Below are 19,525 nucleotides of genomic sequence, written 5' to 3'. Positions count from 1 at the left end.
ACTTGGAAGGAGGGCTAGTCGCCCTCTGATCACTTTCGACTCTTACACAGGACACTAGAACTTAACATTTACAATTAAATAAACCCCCTCCGAAGTTTCTACGATCAATTCTTCCTTATGAAGTGACCCTTGGAAGAAAAAATATGTTGAAGCCTTATGGCGCTTTACTATGGGCAGCGATAAAGCATTGCCTCTGACTATAGCGTTATTCTTTGAATCTTTATCTACAGTGTCTTTTTTTGCCTAATAATAGACAGGCTCTTTCTTGGAGTTTTATCATAGTTGTGTCCTCCTCCTTCTTGAACAAAATAGAAAACATCTTGTTATAATAGGTAATTTCAATTATCAAGGAGGCACACTTGTGCCTCTTTAAAGAGGCGACCCACCACAATGTTAAGCGATTTCTGGTCCTAGCGGTCGCAGAGAGACAGCGGTAATCGCATTTTGTAGCCCAAGCTCAAACTAAGAAACGTCCAAAATTTAACGCCCCTCCGACTTTATCTTCATGGGTAAAAGTGGGCCGGAAGTCTCGACCCTCCGACCACAGCCCCCCTTTAATGTTGTCTGATTGGGTTGAAATTTAGAGGTCGAGCTTTACTAGGGTCCGGGAGCTTATCCTCGAAATTTCAGCTCAATCCGATCACTCCTTCCCTGTTTTCCAAAAACCAAATATAGCAACTTAAAGTTCATTTCTCTTTTTTTTTTGTTATCCACGTCTACAGGACATGGTTGGCAACTGATCCGGGTGACTTAGAACTCATTCGAAGCAGAATTTGACCTGTTAGGGCCTTTTGATATTTTCAGACCGAAAAAATTATCCTCCGAATTTACATTTACGAAAAACCTCGTTTTCCTATAAGAGCCCATGTTAATTTTTCCCACCACAGCCCCCCTTTAACGTTGTCTGACCGGGCTGAAATTTAGAGGATAAGCTTTCCAGGGGCCTGGGAGCTTTTTCTCGAAATTTCAGCTCAATCTGATCACTCCTTCCCTGTTTTCCAAAAACCAAATATCAAGTTTTGTTGGTATTTGCTTGCGTAACAAATAGATTCCATTTACTAAAAAACAATTACAATTGTGTCTCTTTAGTACAGCGGTCGATACTCCTGACTGTCAGGCGGAAGACCCGGGTTCGATTCACCGTCAGAGGAAATTTTTTATATACTGAATTTAAAGTTTAAAAAAGAAACTCAGTTTCTTTTTTAAATTATTTGAAAAAAATTACGTTTACTAAAGAGTTAAAGAGGCTGAGTTACAAGGTCGACCCTTAAAACACCCTGTCGAGAAAGAAAAGAATAATACACAATCATCTAACAGTTAGTCAAGCAATAATAAGTAATAAACTGTACAAAAACGTGCAGAAATTATTTGAAAAAAACTACGTTTTCTAAAGAGTTAAAGAGGCTGAGTCACAAGTTCGAACCTTAAAACGTACAGGGATTAGAAGGTACAGTTGGAGGCTGCCGCCCCCAAACCCCCCGCTTTCGCAGCCTTTAAATAAAAAAAAATTTTAAACTGAAAGTAAGGAGTGACATTAAAACTTAAAACGAACAGAAATTATTCCGTATATGAAAGGGGCTGTGCCCTCCTCAACGCCTCGCTCTTTACGCTAAAGTTTGGCTTTCTCACAACTCTTTTTTTTAAACAATAAAAACTTTAGCGTAAAGAGTGAGGCGTTGAGGAGGGCACAGCCCCTTTCATATACGGAATAATTTCTGTTCGTTTTAAGTTTTAATGTCGCTCCTTACTTTCAGTTAAAATTTTTTTTTTATTTAATGGCTGCGAAAGCGGGGGGTTGGGGGCTGCAGCCCCCCAACTATACCTTCTAATCCCTTTACGTTCTAAGGTTCGAACTTGTGACTCAGCCTCTTTAACTCTTTAGAAAACGTAGTTTTTTTCAAATAATTATAGTATATAAGATATTATGTAAATATGAACATTTTTTCTCACTTGTGCGATTAGAGGACAAATATCAAAACCAAAATTCTAGAAGAAGGCGGAAAAACTTTTTGGATACTTCCAGTAAAAACGCTCAACATATGCTCTGGTCACTTTTGATATTCTTTTTTTTTTATCTGTTCCCTTCCCCGCACCAGAAATGTTTTGAAATTATTCGAAAATATGAAAAATGGATATCTTGGGATAAAGAGATCATGTTGTTGGATTTCCTTTACGTTGGAAAGGAAACCTCTAATGAATGTAATCTTTTTTTTAAGTTATTAAAAGCAGTTTAATGATAGTTTTTCATTTTTGAGGTACGGTTTTTTGGACAACCTCGACACAACCTCGACTTTAGAATGATGGCCCGTATTCCCCTCCGCATGTGTATCCACAGAAGGGCCGTAAAAGGTTAAATGAACTGAAAATAATTTTAGGATTATATTCAGGTATAGATGTCGAATGGTGTAAAATAGCAAGATGTCATAAATATACAATGGTATTTGAAAAGTTATTTTCCCTTAGAACTAGTTAAATTAAAAGAATGTATACCAATCGACTTAGCATAATAACCCAAGCTAGAAAAGGTCTATAATTGGATTTATTTTGCCTTTCTAATCATTTTCCTTGTCACTTGAAGTCGGTGATATGTATGACAAAAAAGTAATAGGTTTGGATTTCTATTGATATGCAAGTGCAGCTTTTTAAATCAAAGATTGGGCTGATTTTAGTATACAAGAGTAAAAAGGTTTCCAGTCCTGGGTAAACATGTGTTCAGGTAAGGGAGACAGACTAAAAATTATGGAAAATACAGGAACCGTGTGTATCTACATTTGTTTTAGCATACTAACTGTAGGCTTACTTAGCAGAGACTTTCATAATCAATAAAGAAATTTAATAAAAGAAATAAAAAAGAAATGAAAGATAAATAAAAATAAATAAAAGAAATAAAAGAAATCCATAAAAAGATGTTTTGAATGCAAATGAATCTGCCGGCTTTCCCAAAAGTTTCAAGCTAGATCCTGAAACTTTGGAAGATTTTCAAAGTTTCTTCCAGAATTTGGAAGATTTCCAAATCCTTTCCAGGATTTCTAAAATTTGCTAATTTTTGATTTTATACTTCTACTGACTAAAATTATACTATCAGTGGTGATAATTGTTTAAGATAGGATTTTGTCAAAAAAAGGAAAAAGACTAATAACCTTTTCGAACGAGAAGACCTGACTAAACCAGAGTTAAAATTTGATTCAGTATTGCTTGGATAAACCCATGTTAAAGTGCCAGAGGTATAGCCCTTAATCAGTTTATAAAAATCCTTGGCACAGAGGTTATGCCTCTTTTGACCGTCCAGCAAGATGTGGAGAAGAATACAAATAACAAGAGTACAGTGACTTTACTCTTTTGTAAGAGCATGCGTGCCCAATAGTGGCTCCACATATTGCGCCACAGTGGCAGTGGCGCCACATCTTGCCACAGTGGTGTCCAAATAAAAAAGACATAATAGAAAATTTTCCACCTTTTATTTGATTTTTATAGGTTGACTACCTAGAAATTGAGTCTCCAAAGTCTGTGGTATTTCCAAGCAGTAAAGGCGGATCAGTTTTAATGGGACAGATATATGAAATAGCTTACCCTGTGGAAAGAATAGGTAAGGATTCTTTTTTCTAACGTTTGAATCGAAGATTATATAAAATATGCAATGCTAGTAAATATTAAAAATTCGCTATAAAATAGGCCATCTGTTTTAAAATATAAGTTCAAAATAGGGATAAAATCCTTTTTAATAGACAGTGTATAGAAAATTCACAAAAAATACCAGATATTTCGGTCACATATACAGTGACCGAAACATCTGGTATTTTTTGTGAATTTTATTTACACTGTCTATTAAAAAGGATTTTATCCTTATTTTGAACTTTTATTTTATCGTCATGGAAAGGCAGTGTGGTCTCCGAAATTATCTACGCCATCTGTTTTTTTTTACCCATAATCTCATTAACTAGACAGGCAGCTATGAAGGCCCACCGACAGACTCTCTATGACCAATTGCACGTTTAATGTTACTTAGCCGATTGTTGCAATAAAATCGACATTTACGTATTTTTCACATATGTTGGATTCATGAGCACTGGGATTTAGTGTATCATTTCGATCTGTCTAAAATTTGCTTCAATTTTTTTTTGCAAAGCTACAAATTCAAGCCAATCTCAGGAATTGATTATTTTAGGAATTATTATTGGCTAGAAAAGTGAAAATTCGTTTTAGGCCAATATTGAGTTAACAATCTTCACCAGTTACCTAATAATTACCGTTCTGTGTCTGAGTAAAAATCTAAAAACAAATAAACGTTTTGCTCGATTAATGGTTATAATAAACAAAGCTGATAAAAAAAAAGTCTCTTATGTGAATGTTTGACTCTTTATTCGGCTGTTGAAGAAAAAATGACCTTTGGATTTATTTGGGTCCCCGTTAAGCTCATATTGACTGCTTGTGGTAAGATGGTCTGGAATCTAATGATTTAGAAACATGGCTAAGGAAGAATTTTTTTGCTTTGCTACTCCAAAAGAATTTATGCTTTTCAAAGCAAAAACACCAGTGTGGGGTAGTCACTGACATATTTTGCAACTATTATAGAACGGCTTTGTATAATAAACCCCACCACGCTTTCAACTTCAGTCTTAAAAAGTATCAGTTTGTCTGGATAGTAGGGAAAATATCCGTTTTCAGTGTATTTCCAGATAAATAGATTTGTTTGCAGATTTTGTATAATATGATTTGATAATTTCTTTTTTTTTAATTAATTTTCACCCTTAATAATTTGTGGCAATGATTCTCGTTTCTAGTATTTCATCAAAGAGACCGCGCCTGCTTCAACTTCAGAATAATCTGTAGATATCATTGACTGTGTAGGAGTAATTGGGGTTTGAAGGCAGGATCTTCAAAGAATTGATAATCTGGGACCTAAATACACGAAGCTATATAAAAATCTTTGAATGAAAATAGTTAATTGCAATAGGTTGTATGCGGTCGAGGACAGGTTTTGCGGATGAAGGATATATTTATATCCTTCTATATTTATATAAATATTTTTCTTATTTATACAAATATATATTTATATTATAGATATATTTATATTTGTATCCTTTATGAAGGAAATATTTATAGATACTTGTTGGATTCTAGGAGCGGAACTAACTGTTCTCACTACAAGGCCGGAAACTGTATTTGGTGATGTGGCATTAGCAGTTCACCCAAAAGACCAACGTTATACGGCTTTTATTGGAAGTATTCTAGCACATCCCATTACAGGAAGAAGAATTCCAGTAATCCCTGATGATTCTGTGGATATGGATTTTGGAACAGGTCTGTAATTTGACTGTCCTGTTGCCAAACCTTCATTTGAAAATTCTGTTTCTAATTAAATTAAAACCTGCTTTCTCGTGATAACAAGTAAAAAATGAGTACATGAAATAGATATTAGAATATAGAATACAAGAATAAGAATAAAGCACAGGAAATTTCGAAAGTATCGTAAGTATAATGTACTTGAAAAAGTAATTGATGGCTTTTAAGGTCGGGGAGTTTTTGTATTCAGCCGTAAATACGATATGATATGATATGATTTATTAACACTAAAAGCCCTATTGAGCCATGGTTAATACACAATACACTTCAAATATAATAAATGAAAACGTCCCTATTATAAACAAAACAAAAATAAAATCAAAAATAAATCTAAAGAAAATGATCTCTATGCTCCATGCCCAGTCCAATAAACCTTCCCAATATCTTTATCTCCAGAAAATTTCTATCTCTTAATATATTACCCACCCATTCCTCCCTTTTGAGCCACACAGGAAAATTTTCATCTCTCAAACCTCTTAACTCCTTACATAAACATAAAAAATGAATTTAATCATCATTTTCGTCCCCACAAATCGGACAAAAATAGGGACCAGCCTTCGACCTAATCTTCCCCAAATATTTTCTCCTGTCTCCAAATGCTACAGGATTTCTCCTTACCCATATTACCCACTTCAATTCCTCCCTCCTAAGCCCCGCCTTATTTAAATCCAAGGGAAGGGCAAATTTGTCGCTTTTTAATATTTTCAATGAAAATTCAAAAAAAATTTATTTTTTGATTAAAAAATAAACGTACGGGGTGCGGATAAAATAATCTTTTGTCTCTTTAATGGCTTCTGTTTTAAGTCCTATGTATAGATTGTCATTATTGAATATTTTCAGTTTTATTCAGCAATTTTTCCCTACTTTTTCTGGTCAGTACTGTTTCGAACGGTACTACTTTTTCTGGTTTGACACCAGAAAATGTGCACGACCTACAAATATTATCTAATCTTCGCAAACACCCATCTATTACAATAACTAAAGCCGATAAAAACAATTCACTTTTTGTTATGGATGCGATAGATTATGAGAACAAAATTTATTCACACTTACATGACAAAACTACATTTACAAAAATAACTCACGATCATACTGATCAGTTTGCTAATAAAAATATAAATGAATTAAAGAACTTAATACAGAATGATAAAATCACCACACAATTATACAATTAATTTTTTCCCCGTGGTAGCTTTTGTCCAAAACTATACGGTTTACCAAAATTACATAAGCAAGGTGTTCCTATAAGGCCAATCACATCATGAACAAAATTTTCATTTCAGTGCAAATATCCCCGTTTTTCCTTCTTTTCGAGGATATTCTTATCTAACTGTCTTATATTAAAACAAAAGTAAAAGAAATAACATTTATTTATTCTATTGAAACAGAAAAATAATATTTATTAAGAGAAAAGTAAAAGAAGTAAAAACTGGTTAAAATTTTTTTTAATAGACAATGCATTGTAAGAAAACGTAAATTTCCTCGAGTGAATGATCGCAAGTAGGATGTGACCGTATTTCGGAAACGAGGGCAGTCACTTCAGACTACGGCTAAAATTGATTCTACTGAAGTATTTGTGAAAAATAACGGAACCACATTTCAGACAGTGCTATGATTTATGGCGACTTATTCGAAATAGGTGCTAATGATTAATAATGATGAAATCTGATAAAAGCGTCAGGGATAAAAATTGTTTAATTTTAAGGGATATCGAAGGGTGTAATACTGAAGACTATGTAAATTATGTTTTTTTTAAATTCCTTTTCTTTGGTTAGCTGAATGATGCTAGCTATACGAGTATATATAGGCCAATATATATTAGCCTATATATACTGGCCCTTATAAGTAGGCCGATATCGGCAACTAGTCTTCTGCCAACTTTAAAAACAAATAATGATAGAAGATAATTGGACCAAGGCGATTTTTCAGTGCTAGGGAAATTAAAAAAGCAACAATAAATGGTGAATTAAATGTAAAATATAATCTGTAATAGGGAAAATATAAAAGATAGCAAGATTTGGGTGAGGGTGAGGGGGATTGGGCCTAAAAGCTCTCCTGCTTACTTACCCGCTGAAATTGTCTTTCAGTTAACTGTCTTTGTCAGACTTAATATTTATGTTTGGGAGTCTTAATTCTTATCCTTGAGCTCCTGCAATGTCAGCAAGTTGTTCTTGTGCTCAATTTTTTTTTTTTTTTTTTGTTTTTTTTTGTTTCAGGTGTTGTTAAGATAACTCCGGCTCATGATGCTTTGGACTACGAGATTGGCCAAAGGCATTCTCTTGAAATGATTCAAATATTTAATGAAAACGGTGAAATTCAAAATGCACCGGAAGAATATTTGGTATGTAATCTATATCGATCTAATATACAGTAGTTTTTTTCTAGTTATTTTGCTAGTTTTTGTGTAGGTCTAGCTAGTTTTTTTCGGTGCTTACAAAGGGTGCTAGGGCAAAAAATTCCGTTAGAATGAGCCCTCTTTCAATTTCCTACTACTTTTGAATTGATACAGTAACCCCCAAATAAAGTGCACCCATAAAAAAGGGATGTTCCCAGGGGAAGGGAAGGGGGGAGGGGCCGGAAAGGCCAAAGTTTTCGCATAATACAAAGGAGATTGCTACTCACTTAGCACACACTTTTAAAAATTAGTCTAAATATATTACTTGCCACAGTGGGAGGTTAGGGAGGTAAATACCCCTCATCCCACAGCTGATTGATCTGAAGGACCACTGACAAAAAGCTGGAGAATTTGAAATTGAAAATAGCTTTTTGAGACTTCAGCCTCCCTCCCGACATGCACAGAGCCCTGAACCCCCTTAAAAGTTGGTGTGGAACTATGGAATGCTAAAAATGATTAATTAAGTCTCTATTGAAATAACCCACTCGAATAAATTTTTCAAATTACTATCCATACCGACGCTGCAAAGTGTTAAAACTGGAGAGGTATCAGCCTTGTATCTGTACTTAGTAAACTATTGGCGACTATACTCATTACAAGAATCCAACCCAGCATTGAAGGAGCATCTCTGATAGGAGCAGCATGGATTCCGGCCAAACCGATCATGCACTGATCTGGTATTAACTCTTAGAATGCTGCTAGAAGAAGCGAATGGATGGTGCAATAAGATTTACTTGGTCTTTATAGACTTCGAGAAAGCTTTCGACTCGGTAGATCGCCCAACGATTTGGAATGTTCTCCAATACTACGATATTCCTGATGAGCTCATTCGAATAATTGAAGACTTCTACAAAGACGCAGAATGGTGCGTGAGGACAAGTGACGGGAGTACCCGTTACTTTCGTATCAGTACAGGGGTGAGACAAGGTTGTGTGCTATCACCACTGCTATTTATTCTTATCATTGATTATAATTTTCGGACCTACGATGGACATGAGATGCAGTTGGATAATAGAGACTCGGAGATGTTGATTTCGCTGACGATATCAGCCTCCTAGAGGCCTGCAAACGAAAGCTCCAGCATTACCTTAACCAAGTCAGGGACAAAACAAAAAGTATGGCGAACACTGGATCTCCAATTGACCTACGATGCAATAGCCAGACGATAGAGCAAGTCATAGAGTTCAAATACTTAGGGAGTACCATCCACAATTCAGGATTGTGTCAGTGAGAAGTCAAGTTAAGAATCGGCCAGGCTAATGCATCTTTCAGGAAACTGTCTCAAATTTGGCGCAGCCAGAAGTACTCTCTCCAACTCAAGGTGAGGCTGCTCAACAGCAACATCCTCTCAACGCTTTGCTGTGGTTCTGAAACTTGGCAGATTGATCAAATGCATGAAAAGAAACTCCTCGCTTTCGAAAACATGTGTTTAAGGCGCATTCTAAATATCCACTAGTCCCAAAAAGTAACAAACGCTACTATACGACAGAAAACATTTCAGCCACCGGTGACCAAAGTGGTCAAATATAGGAAGTAGAGATACCTCGGTCATGTGATCCGCATGTCCGAAACTCGACTACTGAGAATCGTCCTTCAGTGGCAGCCACGTGGTACCAGATGAAGAGGACGTCCCTAAAAATACCCTACGACGCAGCTATCGGACTGACCTCGCAAACCTCAATTCCTCAATCCAACCTGAATGGGAAGATATCTGGGCTGCCGCAGCGATGAGCGATGACTGGCGACTCTTCTTGGATGCCCTAAGTGCCTGTGGAGGCACAGGAAGATCTAAGGTTTAAGGTAATCCATAATATTGTTCTTTCTATATGGTCTAAATATTTGTCTTGAGATGAAATAAGCCATGGCGTAGTTTTTTGTTTTCGGAAAACTGGGAAGCCTTGTAATAGACTTTTTAAACTATAAGCTTATTTGCCAGCTCAGAATTTTGATTTTGACGTGATGATGGGTAAAGGATGAAGTATGAGGACGATGGGTAGAGAAATAAAAATCCCAGAAATGGAAAAGAAAAACTGTGCGAGAAAAACATCCAGCCAGCGAGTTTTTGTTTGAATTTTCTGTTTCTTTTCTGTGATTTTTCCTTCTGCGTCTGTGTTTTAAAAAGCAAGCTTTTATTATAAAATATTTTTATTTAAAAACTCCGAAGTTAACAAACTTTGTACATCCAGAATCAACGAAAATTTTTCCCATATTAAGTTCTTCCAGATCTTTTCCTACAGAGTATAATCCATGACTTATCATATCTTTCATAAACAAAACAGTATTTTTTTTTTTTGCACAAAAATATCTCAACATAAAAGAGGTGTAAACAACCATTTTTTTTCAAAAGAAAACAGCTTGTATTGAATATGTCAAACTTGTACGTCTTAGAAAAATTTTTTACCAGAAAAAAAAATATGAAAAAATATGTAAAAAATAATATATACTGCCTCTAGTATTGTAAAAGTGTGAAACATATCGACACACAACAGGCTAGAGCCTAGTTTTATTTGTGTTTTTTTTTTTTAAGGAGATAGCTTGCATTGAATATATCAATCTAGGATGTGGCAGAAAAATGAATAAAACGTAAAATATAAAAAAAAAAAAAAAAATGTGTGGTCTCGAATCTGCTATGCATCGAGTTTAGAGCTCAATTTGGTTCTCTTTAATTTGGTCCTGAATTCAACTAAAATAAACAAATTTTGAATCCTGTATTAATAGACAACTGTTCTCTACTGATTTAGAGATGGTCAATTTTTGTCCCTAGTTTTTATGATTTTGTTTATTCACGATTTAATTGAAAAGAGGTAATTCCTCTGCTGATTCTAGATACACATCATTTTTTTAACTTTGGAATTATCAACTAAAAACAATTTAAATTAAAGAAATATCTTCATAATGGAAAATTATCTGACAAATTGTTCTTATGTAGACTTTCTTTGGGTGGCAAACTCAAACTTATAAAGCTTGAATTATCGAAATCAGTGTCAATAGGGATTCTTTTTTTTAATGATGTAAACCTACAATGAAAAATGTCAGAATAAAAAGAAAACGTCATTTTTGTGAACCTTAAGCCCCCACCTCTTCCAATAATAATAACAATAATTTATTTATTACCCACTATAAAAAAGAAGCAGAGTACATCAAGAACAAAAAAAAAAAAAAAAAAAAAAAAACAAACACGTACAATTAACAATTATTTACATAAAACGACGTAAATTATGGTGCACAGTAATACCTTCGTGTTAAAAAGTGGGCCTTAATTTTGTTTTAAAACGGTTTAAGCCCCCACCACCTCAAGTGAACTTCGGCATGAAAAAAGGGAAATTACTATCCTATACCTTCGTGTTAAAAAGTGGGCTTTAATTCCATTGGATCATTTTTTTTTTACGTATGGTGTTAGCCAATCATATTATTCCTTATTTCTAGATATACGAATAGCTCCGTGTTTATAAAACTTGATTGGTTTTAAAACCATCTTAAGTTTGTAGCTTGCATCTTGGAAATTTGTTTTGTGTGGTGATCTTTTACTATTCAAAACGTCATTGGTTCGCTTTTATGAAATTTTAGACCAGTAAAAAAAAGAGGTTTTAGTCAGATTTTTTTATACAAGTAAACTTTATGTGTTTTTTTTTGTTTGTTTTTTTGTGGCTCAAACTTAAAATTCAAGAACTTTAGACGCTAAAATAGGGTAAAACAGATTTAGACTCCCTTGTCCAAAACGAGCTCTTTTTTTAAGGCCCCCTGGTGCTCACCCATTGAAAAAAAAAAAACGATTCAAATAAATACATTTACAATTTTGCTTTTTATAGACAAAAAACTATCTACACATATCTTTGATATTCTTGATATCTCCACTCCTTGATTGTCTTTTTTTAATTTTAATGGTAAAGTCCTCATCAAGATTGTGCTCTTTGAGGGTCTAATTTTCCTTTTTTAAGATTATGCATATTATTCCTTATATTAAAGTGTTATATACTAAGTTGTAAACAAACAAATATTCACTGTAGTTTGCTAATGAGTGATTTTAATTTACTCTTACATAGGCTTCTGCCACTTGTAATAAACTCCTGGTATTCATGTGACTTGCATGGTGTTGATTTGAACAGGATTCAAATCCAGAGGATTGAGCTTAATGGTGTTGGATTTATTATGGGGTAACACCGATATTAAGTTGAATGACCGTTTTGTTAAATTTTGTTGTTAATCATTTTTTAATATCTCTATTAAAGTATGGAGTTAAGAGTTTGGTTTTGGTAATAGTTTGATAATAAAATTTGATTTCGCTTCTGAACAAGTCAGGTTTCAAATCAGGCTATTTGCCCTCAGATTTCTTTTGACTCTTTAAAAGTGAATTAGGACTTTTAATTTCCAATCATATGAGCCCTCTATGAACTTCATACAAGCATCCCTTCAATAAGAACCATCCATGCCCCCAGGGCATAACTTAGAACGCCTGTCCCGGGACCTGGAGGTTGTATCGACACCGGAGTTTTTCTTATCTGACCTTCGAACTATTTTTAACAGAATGGCTATCTCAAAATTTTTATCTAACAAAGTTAACACATCACTCCACAAATACAGCTTGCAGTAGTCAAACCCATTTTTACACCCTTCCTCTGCCCACACTTTTTTAGCAAAACTGTATTCATCAGGGGTGCACCTACGATCATGTAGACTGTCGTAAAACGATTCGATCAAGGGAATAGTTTCCTCGATGAATCTCGACATGGAACAGTAATTTCGCTTCTGAACAAGTCAGGTTGTGTTTTATTCGCTCTTGCTTTTGTTTCAGGGTAAATCTAGGTTTGAGGCAAGAGTCGCAGTGCTGGAAGCTTTCAACCAAATGGGTCTTTTTAGAGGCAGCAAAAGTCATAAGATGGCAGTGCCAATATGTTCAAGATCCGGAGATTTGATAGAACTAATGCCAAGACCTCAGTGGTAAGGTTTTTGCTGTCCGTTTTGTATAAGTTAGTTTCTAAAAAAATGGTTGCGCGCTAGAGGATATTACATTCAGATATTTGTAAGGTAAGGGATGCATAAGCTTCAGGTTGTTGGTTAGATAGAGGAAGGAGCACAGCCCATGCTGAAATAATGCACTCTGGGAGAAGTTTATCTTCTTCTTTTTATAAGGCTCGTGGAAAATTTCATTACTTCTTGGAAAACTTACTTTTCTAAGGATATAATCCACCCCTTAAATTAAATCTATATCTAGGGGCCCGATAGATATCTAATGCATCAAATAGATTGACAACTCAGGGAAATCGAAAATTAAAGGCTAAGAAATTTAAAAGCCTCTTTTTCCCTTTTTTGAGCATTTCCCCATGAGCCTATTACTACTACTACTATTAACAATTCACTGCAGCACCAAGCCGCTTGAGGTCAACACAGCTACGGACGCTCCTTCTCCATTCCAATTAATTAGTCCTAAATCCCAATTAATCTATTAGTTTCCATATTCCTCGTAAGCCTTTTCATTACTTTACGAGTATTGTACTTTCAGTTTCCTCGTGAGCCTTCCAGTTGTTTTAGCCCTCTCCAATCAGCCTTTTGTTTCCTCACGAGTTTTTCCACTTCTTTGTGATTATTTTAGTTTCCTCAGTTTCCTCATGAGCCTTTTAGCTTATATTGAGAGTTTTTTCACATGAGCCCTTTAGTATACTCATGAATCTTTCATTTCCTTATGAGCTTTTTTATTTTCTAATAAGCATTTTAGTTTCAATTTCTTCAGCTTCCTCACGAGCCTTTTAATTTCCTTTTTTAGCCTTTTCCAAAGAGCCTCTCATTTTTTTATGAGTACTCTCGTTTTCCCATGAGGATTTTAGTTTTTATTTCCTGATGAGCTTTTTAATTTTTTGTTTGTGATTTTCTCCATGAGCTTTTCAGTTTCCTTATAGGCCGTTTAATTTTCTCTTGGTCATTTCAATTTCTTCAGTTTCCGCGTGAAATCTTTAGTTTTAGTTTCCTTTTTCCGACTAAAGTAGGAAAAATGAAACTGAAAGACTAATCAGGTTCTCATTGACAGGTGAGCCTTTAGCAGAAAAAGCAACGGAATATGTAAAATTTTCTAACTTTCCTTTTCCCATTTCCCTTTTAATTTTCTTATGGTCATTTTAATTTCAGTTTCTTCAGTTTTCTCATGAGCTTTTTATTTCCAGTTTCCTTTTTTTCCAATAAAAGTAGGAAAAAGGGAACTACAATGCTAATCAGATTCTCATGTACAGGTATGTGAAATGTGAATTTTTTACAGAAAAGGCAATGGAGTATGTAAAATTTTCTCATTTCCCTTTTAATTTTCGGATGATTGTTTTAATTTCAATTTCTTCAGTTTTCTCATGAGCTTTTTGGTCCCAGTTTCCTTTTTCCAATAAAAACAGGAAAAAGGGAACAGAAAGGCTAATCAGATATTCATTTACAGGTGTGTCAAATGTGACCTTTAGCAGAAATAGCAATGGAGTTTGTAAAATTTTCTAGTTTTCCTTTGTCATTTCCCTTTTAATCTTCTTGTGATCATTTGAATTTCAGGTTCTTCAGTTTTCTTATTAACTTTTTAGTTGCAGTTTCCTTTTTCCAATAAAAGCAGGGAAAAGGGTACTGAAAGGCTAATTAGATTCTCATTTACTTGTCTATGAAATGAGAACTTTTTGCAGAAAAAGCAATGGACTATGTAAAATTTTCTCATTTTCCTTTTTTTCTTCCTTTTTATTTTCTCATGATCATTTTAATTTCAGTTTTTTCAGTTTTCTCATGAGTTTTTTAGTTACTACTAAAAAGCAGTTAAAAGGAAACTGAAAGGAAATCAGATTCTCATTATAGGTACGTCAAATGTGAGCCTTTAGCAGAAAAAGCAATGGAGTATGTAAAATCAGGGGAATTAAAGCTGATTCCTAAGTATCATGAGGGTGTTTGGTTTGAGTATCTTCGAAACATAAGAGACTGGTGTGTTAGCAGACAACTTTGGTGGGGTCATCAAATACCCATGTACAAGCTCAAAGGTAAGACCAGATATTTTAAAATCCTAAACATGAAACAATGCTTTCAGTCTTAGAATATGGATAAACTGTTATCCAATTTTTATGTGAAAAATATGCTTATAAATATGAGTAGCTTTATTTTGGCTCTGTTAAGGCCAAAAATGCTTGTTGTATAAAATGGCTGAGAACTATTTTTCTGTGGTGCAATCTCTTGTGATCTTGAAAATGAAATTAAAGCGTACTTTTTCTGTTACCACTTACTCGTTACAATTATCCCTGAAAAAAAGGAAAAAAGCCATTTGTAATTGTCATTCCCAAGAAATAGTTTTAGTTTTTGTAATAAACAATTCATTATATATAACTCAGAACCCAGTAAATTTTACATATTTGGAATCACCATAATCAGTATATTTGTTTGATGTTGTATTGTTTTCTAAATTCTGGCTTTCGACCTTTGGGCATTATTGACAAAGCCTGTTCTTTGCTTACGTTGGGTTGAAGGAACGATTTTATAATAATTATAAACAGACATTTTACATGCTCAGACCGCTGTCAGTCTCCGAATCAGTTGAACTCTTCCTAAAAAAGATACTGGGAATGCGTACAGTCCTAAAAATAGCTGAAAAAGGTCAATAATTATTTGCAACATATTACATTGTTTGAAACTTTTGTTTAGCCTAATCTTGAGTTTTTTTTTATTACTGTTATCAGAAACTCTCTGTAGGAATATTATATTCTAAAGTAGGTATAGAACTGTTTGTCTATTTGCTATGTAATGCGTGCCCTATCGTCGGAGATTAAAAAAAAAAAATATTAATTCAAACGATGATAAAAAAAAATAACGGGAAAAAGGATGGTGAGTTTAATCGTTTTGTTCTGGAGTTTCCAGAGGTCTAGGTATCTGTATGGTGTAGGATTTTGCCATTATGTGAGGGGTTTCTTTAAGAATTTACAGTCATTTGGTAAGATTAGAAATAAACTTGAAACTTGAGCAGTGCCCGAATGACAAAATCATTATCAATATTTCGTTGCTTTTTAAACTCCTTTGAACCGTTGTCCATTTAGGTTAGGTCTTGTAACGTGTTTCACCCACTTCTGTGTTTTGATTGAGCTGAAATTTCGGGTACGTATTAATTTTTGATAATAATACGTCGTCATTCAACATTAATGAATCAATTCATTAATTTTAATTAACGCTATGTATAGGCTTCTACACGCTACTGCGTTGAGTATGATGTTTTCAAATCCGTTTTCATTTTAGTAATACTACTTCCAGATGCACATCTACGTTGTAATACGTATACATTGTAGATTTGTAATTATTTACCCATGTGGTGACGTTGGGCTCGAATAAAATCAATTCGGTTCACAGTGGATTATGCTCAGTTAGTATTACGTCTACCGACTCTTGATGCTCTAAACTAGAATTATCATAATTAGTTATCTTGGACTCTTCAGAAGTTGGTGGTGGAATCTTTTTCAGTACACCAATTCGAAGAATGTCTTTTTGTAAAAAGAAAAAAATTGAATTTGCCAGCTAAGGCGGTTTTGAGCAACTGATTTACTTCAAATTGAGAGCTAGTTCCATCAATTTTTTTTTTGTCTTTTTTTTAATATTCAATTTTACATGATTCTGTATTCACAGTAAGTGTATAGTCATCTTTTTTATTTTATGAGCTCGTTCTTGTCATAGTGTAGTTTTAATCCCTTATGAAATTATTATTATTTTTAGTCACCAGCTTTAGCGTAAATGATACTCACGAAAATATTGTCAAACCAAAGTCGATTGAAAAAACAAGCACATTAAACAAACCAAAAAATTGCTCCTTTTTTGGATAAGGTCATAAAAACGTTGGTGAAAGCTGTAGAAAAGTAGGCTATGGAAGTCACTGACCCCCGAACAGAATCTTAGGCTGTATTCCAGGAAGGGTTTTCTTCTTAAAATTACAAGTTCATAGCAGTGTCGATTAGTAATTAAATACATATTATTGCTGTGCTTCAGCTAAAGATCGTTTTTTCATTTTTCTCTTTTTAAGGATGTGAAGATACGTGGTTTCCAGCTCCTGATCGTTCTTCTGCTCTTGATATCGCCAGGGCTAAGTACAATAGCGAAGACATTGTGCAAGATCAAGATGTACTTGATACATGGTTCAGTTCCAGCTTATTCCCATTTGCTGTGTTTGACTGGCCCAATGATGTAAGTTAAGATTCACCAAAAAAAAAAAAAAAAAAAAAAAAAAAAAAAAAAAATCTTGATTTAAACCAAATTCTAATCCAAGTCGGTTTTTATGTCGCCCGCCACCTTTCGTATCACTTCGTTAAAAAATGTGAATTTGTCTGCGCTAAAACTTGATTTGCTTTTGATTCAGTTCACAGTTGGATCAGATTTTTCTATCAAACAGTTCGTGGTAACGAACTGTAAGTAAGGAGCGACCCAGCTCAATGGTAACCGCAACTCTAGAAAACGGGATTCGGATACCAATAGATACTTTAAAAGAATCAGATTTCAATGCTGATTTCAAATATATAAGTTTCATCAAGTTTAATGCTACCCATCGAAAGTTACGCGCCTGAGAAAATTTGGCTGATTTTCAAAAAAAGGGGGAAAGACCCCCTAAAATTATAGAACCTTAATGAAAATCACACCATCACATTCAGCTATCAGAGAACCCTACTGTAGAAGTTTCAAGCTTCTATCTACAAAAAGTGTGGAATTTTGCATTTTTTGCCAGAAGAAAGATCACGGATGCGTGTTTATTTGTTTTTTTTTTCCCAGGGGTCATCTAATCGACGCAGTGGTCCTAGAATATCGTCGAAGGGCTCATTGGAACGGAAATTAAAAGTTCTAGTGCCCTTTTTAAGTGACCAAAAAAATGGAGGGCAACTAGGCCCCCTTCCACGCTCAGTTTTTTCCCAAAGTCATCCGATCAAAATTTTGAGACTGCTATTTTGTTCAGCATGGTCGAAAATGTGAGAACTATGTCTTTTAGGATGACTTAGTCCCCCGAAGTCTCGGAGGGGAGGGCTGAAAGTTATAAACTTTACCCAATGTTAACATATAGTATTGGTTATTGGGAAGTATACAGAAGTTTTCAGGGGGGATTTTTTCTGGTAGGGGGGGGGGGTGGGTCGGGGCTATGTGGGAGGATCTTTTCATGAAGGAAGTTTTCATGGGGGAAGGGACATTGCCATGAAGGGGGCACCGGATTTCCCAGCATTATTTTAAAAAAGATCAGAAATCAAATATTATAAAAAAACAAGTTTTTCATCTGAAAGTAAGCAGAAACATCGAAACTTAAAACGAGCAGAAAATATTACGTACATGATTGAGTTCACCCTCTAGTCAAAAACTCGCTCTTTAATCCAAAGCTCTTTTAGTACTTTCATAAGAGCTATTTATTCTAAATAACGGCCTTTGTGATTAAGGGTCATTTTTAAAGAATTGAAACAAAATTCGAACTTCAGATTAAAGAGCGAGGTATTGACTAGGGGGCGAACCCCCTAATATACGAATTAAAAATATATGAATATAGAAGTTCGTTACGTAAGTTAATTCGTAAGTTACGTATATTTATTACTAATAAAAACGTCCGTAAGTAAAATTAAACAAGTTTCGAGAAAGCCATTTAACCAAATAAAAGTAAAATTAATATGCAAATTTTGTTGTAATTATTCATGTACGGTGAGGCAAAATCAAAATCCGCATTAATTCTAAAACGTTCAAAAATAAAAAAAACAACGTTTTTTTAAAGTTTTAACGTCGCTCCTTACTTTCAGTTAAAAAACCTTGTTTTTTTTTATTTAATAAAATAAAGGAATAGAAGCAAAGATATACGTTAACATTTGAAGAAAAGCCTACTTGACCTAGTTCTGATTCGAGTCGAGGTTCAATCGGCTGCCAGATTCTGTGTCACCCGATTAAAAGCGAGTCTTCATTGGATTAAAATTTGTTCCCTTCTGATCTGATTCAGAGTGGAAATTCTGTTTCTCCTGGTGAAAAAAAAAAAATCCTATTAATTAAAAGGATCTAATATATAATTATGGAATTCAAAAAAAAAAAAGTAAATTTACTTTTCAACCTGGCTATGATGGGAGTCAAAGTTTCATGTCGGCAGCCTTATTTCAGGTCCCCCTGTTTTAATTTGGTCTAATATTTGGGTTTCGCTCGTGATTCAATTCGGAGTCGGAATTTTATTTTTCCGGAAGAAATTATTTAATTGACTGAAAGGAAATAAAATCAAATAAAAATATGACCATTTAAGCCTATTGCTGAACTTTTTTTTCACTATTTCAATGTTTGGGACTTCCTTCCGGAGTTTCGAGGGGATAGAATTGACCTGATCAGTGCGTTCCGTATTATGAAGGGTGTCGATAATAGAATAGAATATGATTTATTGGCTAAAATAGCATAAAAGCTAGCATAAGCACGTCAGAATTACCATAACAAAACAAATGTTATGTGATAAACATAAAGCAAAAAATTGAATCAATAATAAAACAGATGTCAGGGGAAAATTTATATCAATTATTAAAATAGGAAACAAAATAGGGGACAAAAGAGTTTTTGTATCTCATGGTCAACATTTGGGGATACAGGTCCAGTTGGGTATTTGGAGCTCTAAGAGCATTGCGCCTAGTCTTAGGAAGGGTTGGGGGATTTTCTTTAAAGGGAGGGAGAAAGCGTCGATGATAGTCAGAATTAAGGCACTTGAGACCAAAATTCATGGTAAGGATGTGACGTCGTGATTCCAATGTAATAAGTTCAAGTCTAGCCAAACCTTCATTGTATGTAGTATAGGCCGTCCCCAGAATAATT

The 19,525-nt window shown here is 34.4% G+C and overlaps 1 protein-coding gene across 1 annotated transcript in view; it reads left to right on the top strand.

Annotated features, from left to right (window-relative positions):
* LOC148949277 (putative valine--tRNA ligase, cytoplasmic) overlaps nucleotides 1-19,525 on the top strand; it is a 90,170-nt gene that overhangs the window by 26,616 nt on the left and 44,029 nt on the right. The window contains exons 5-10 of the mRNA XM_089093316.1: nucleotides 3,475-3,586; nucleotides 5,122-5,301; nucleotides 7,560-7,684; nucleotides 12,531-12,676; nucleotides 14,552-14,730; nucleotides 16,746-16,906. Of these exons, the coding sequence (XP_088949442.1) occupies nucleotides 3,475-3,586; nucleotides 5,122-5,301; nucleotides 7,560-7,684; nucleotides 12,531-12,676; nucleotides 14,552-14,730; nucleotides 16,746-16,906 (903 nt within the window). The remainder of the gene's footprint in view (nucleotides 1-3,474; nucleotides 3,587-5,121; nucleotides 5,302-7,559; nucleotides 7,685-12,530; nucleotides 12,677-14,551; nucleotides 14,731-16,745; nucleotides 16,907-19,525) is intronic.

The sequence above is a fragment of the Artemia sp. Qi Xiang Cuo genome, chromosome 8, assembly GCF_049724085.1.
Source record: "Artemia sp. Qi Xiang Cuo chromosome 8, ASM4972408v1, whole genome shotgun sequence".
Lineage (NCBI taxonomy): Eukaryota > Metazoa > Arthropoda > Branchiopoda > Anostraca > Artemiidae > Artemia > Artemia sp. Qi Xiang Cuo.
This window is presented reverse-complemented; position numbering and strand designations above follow the sequence as displayed.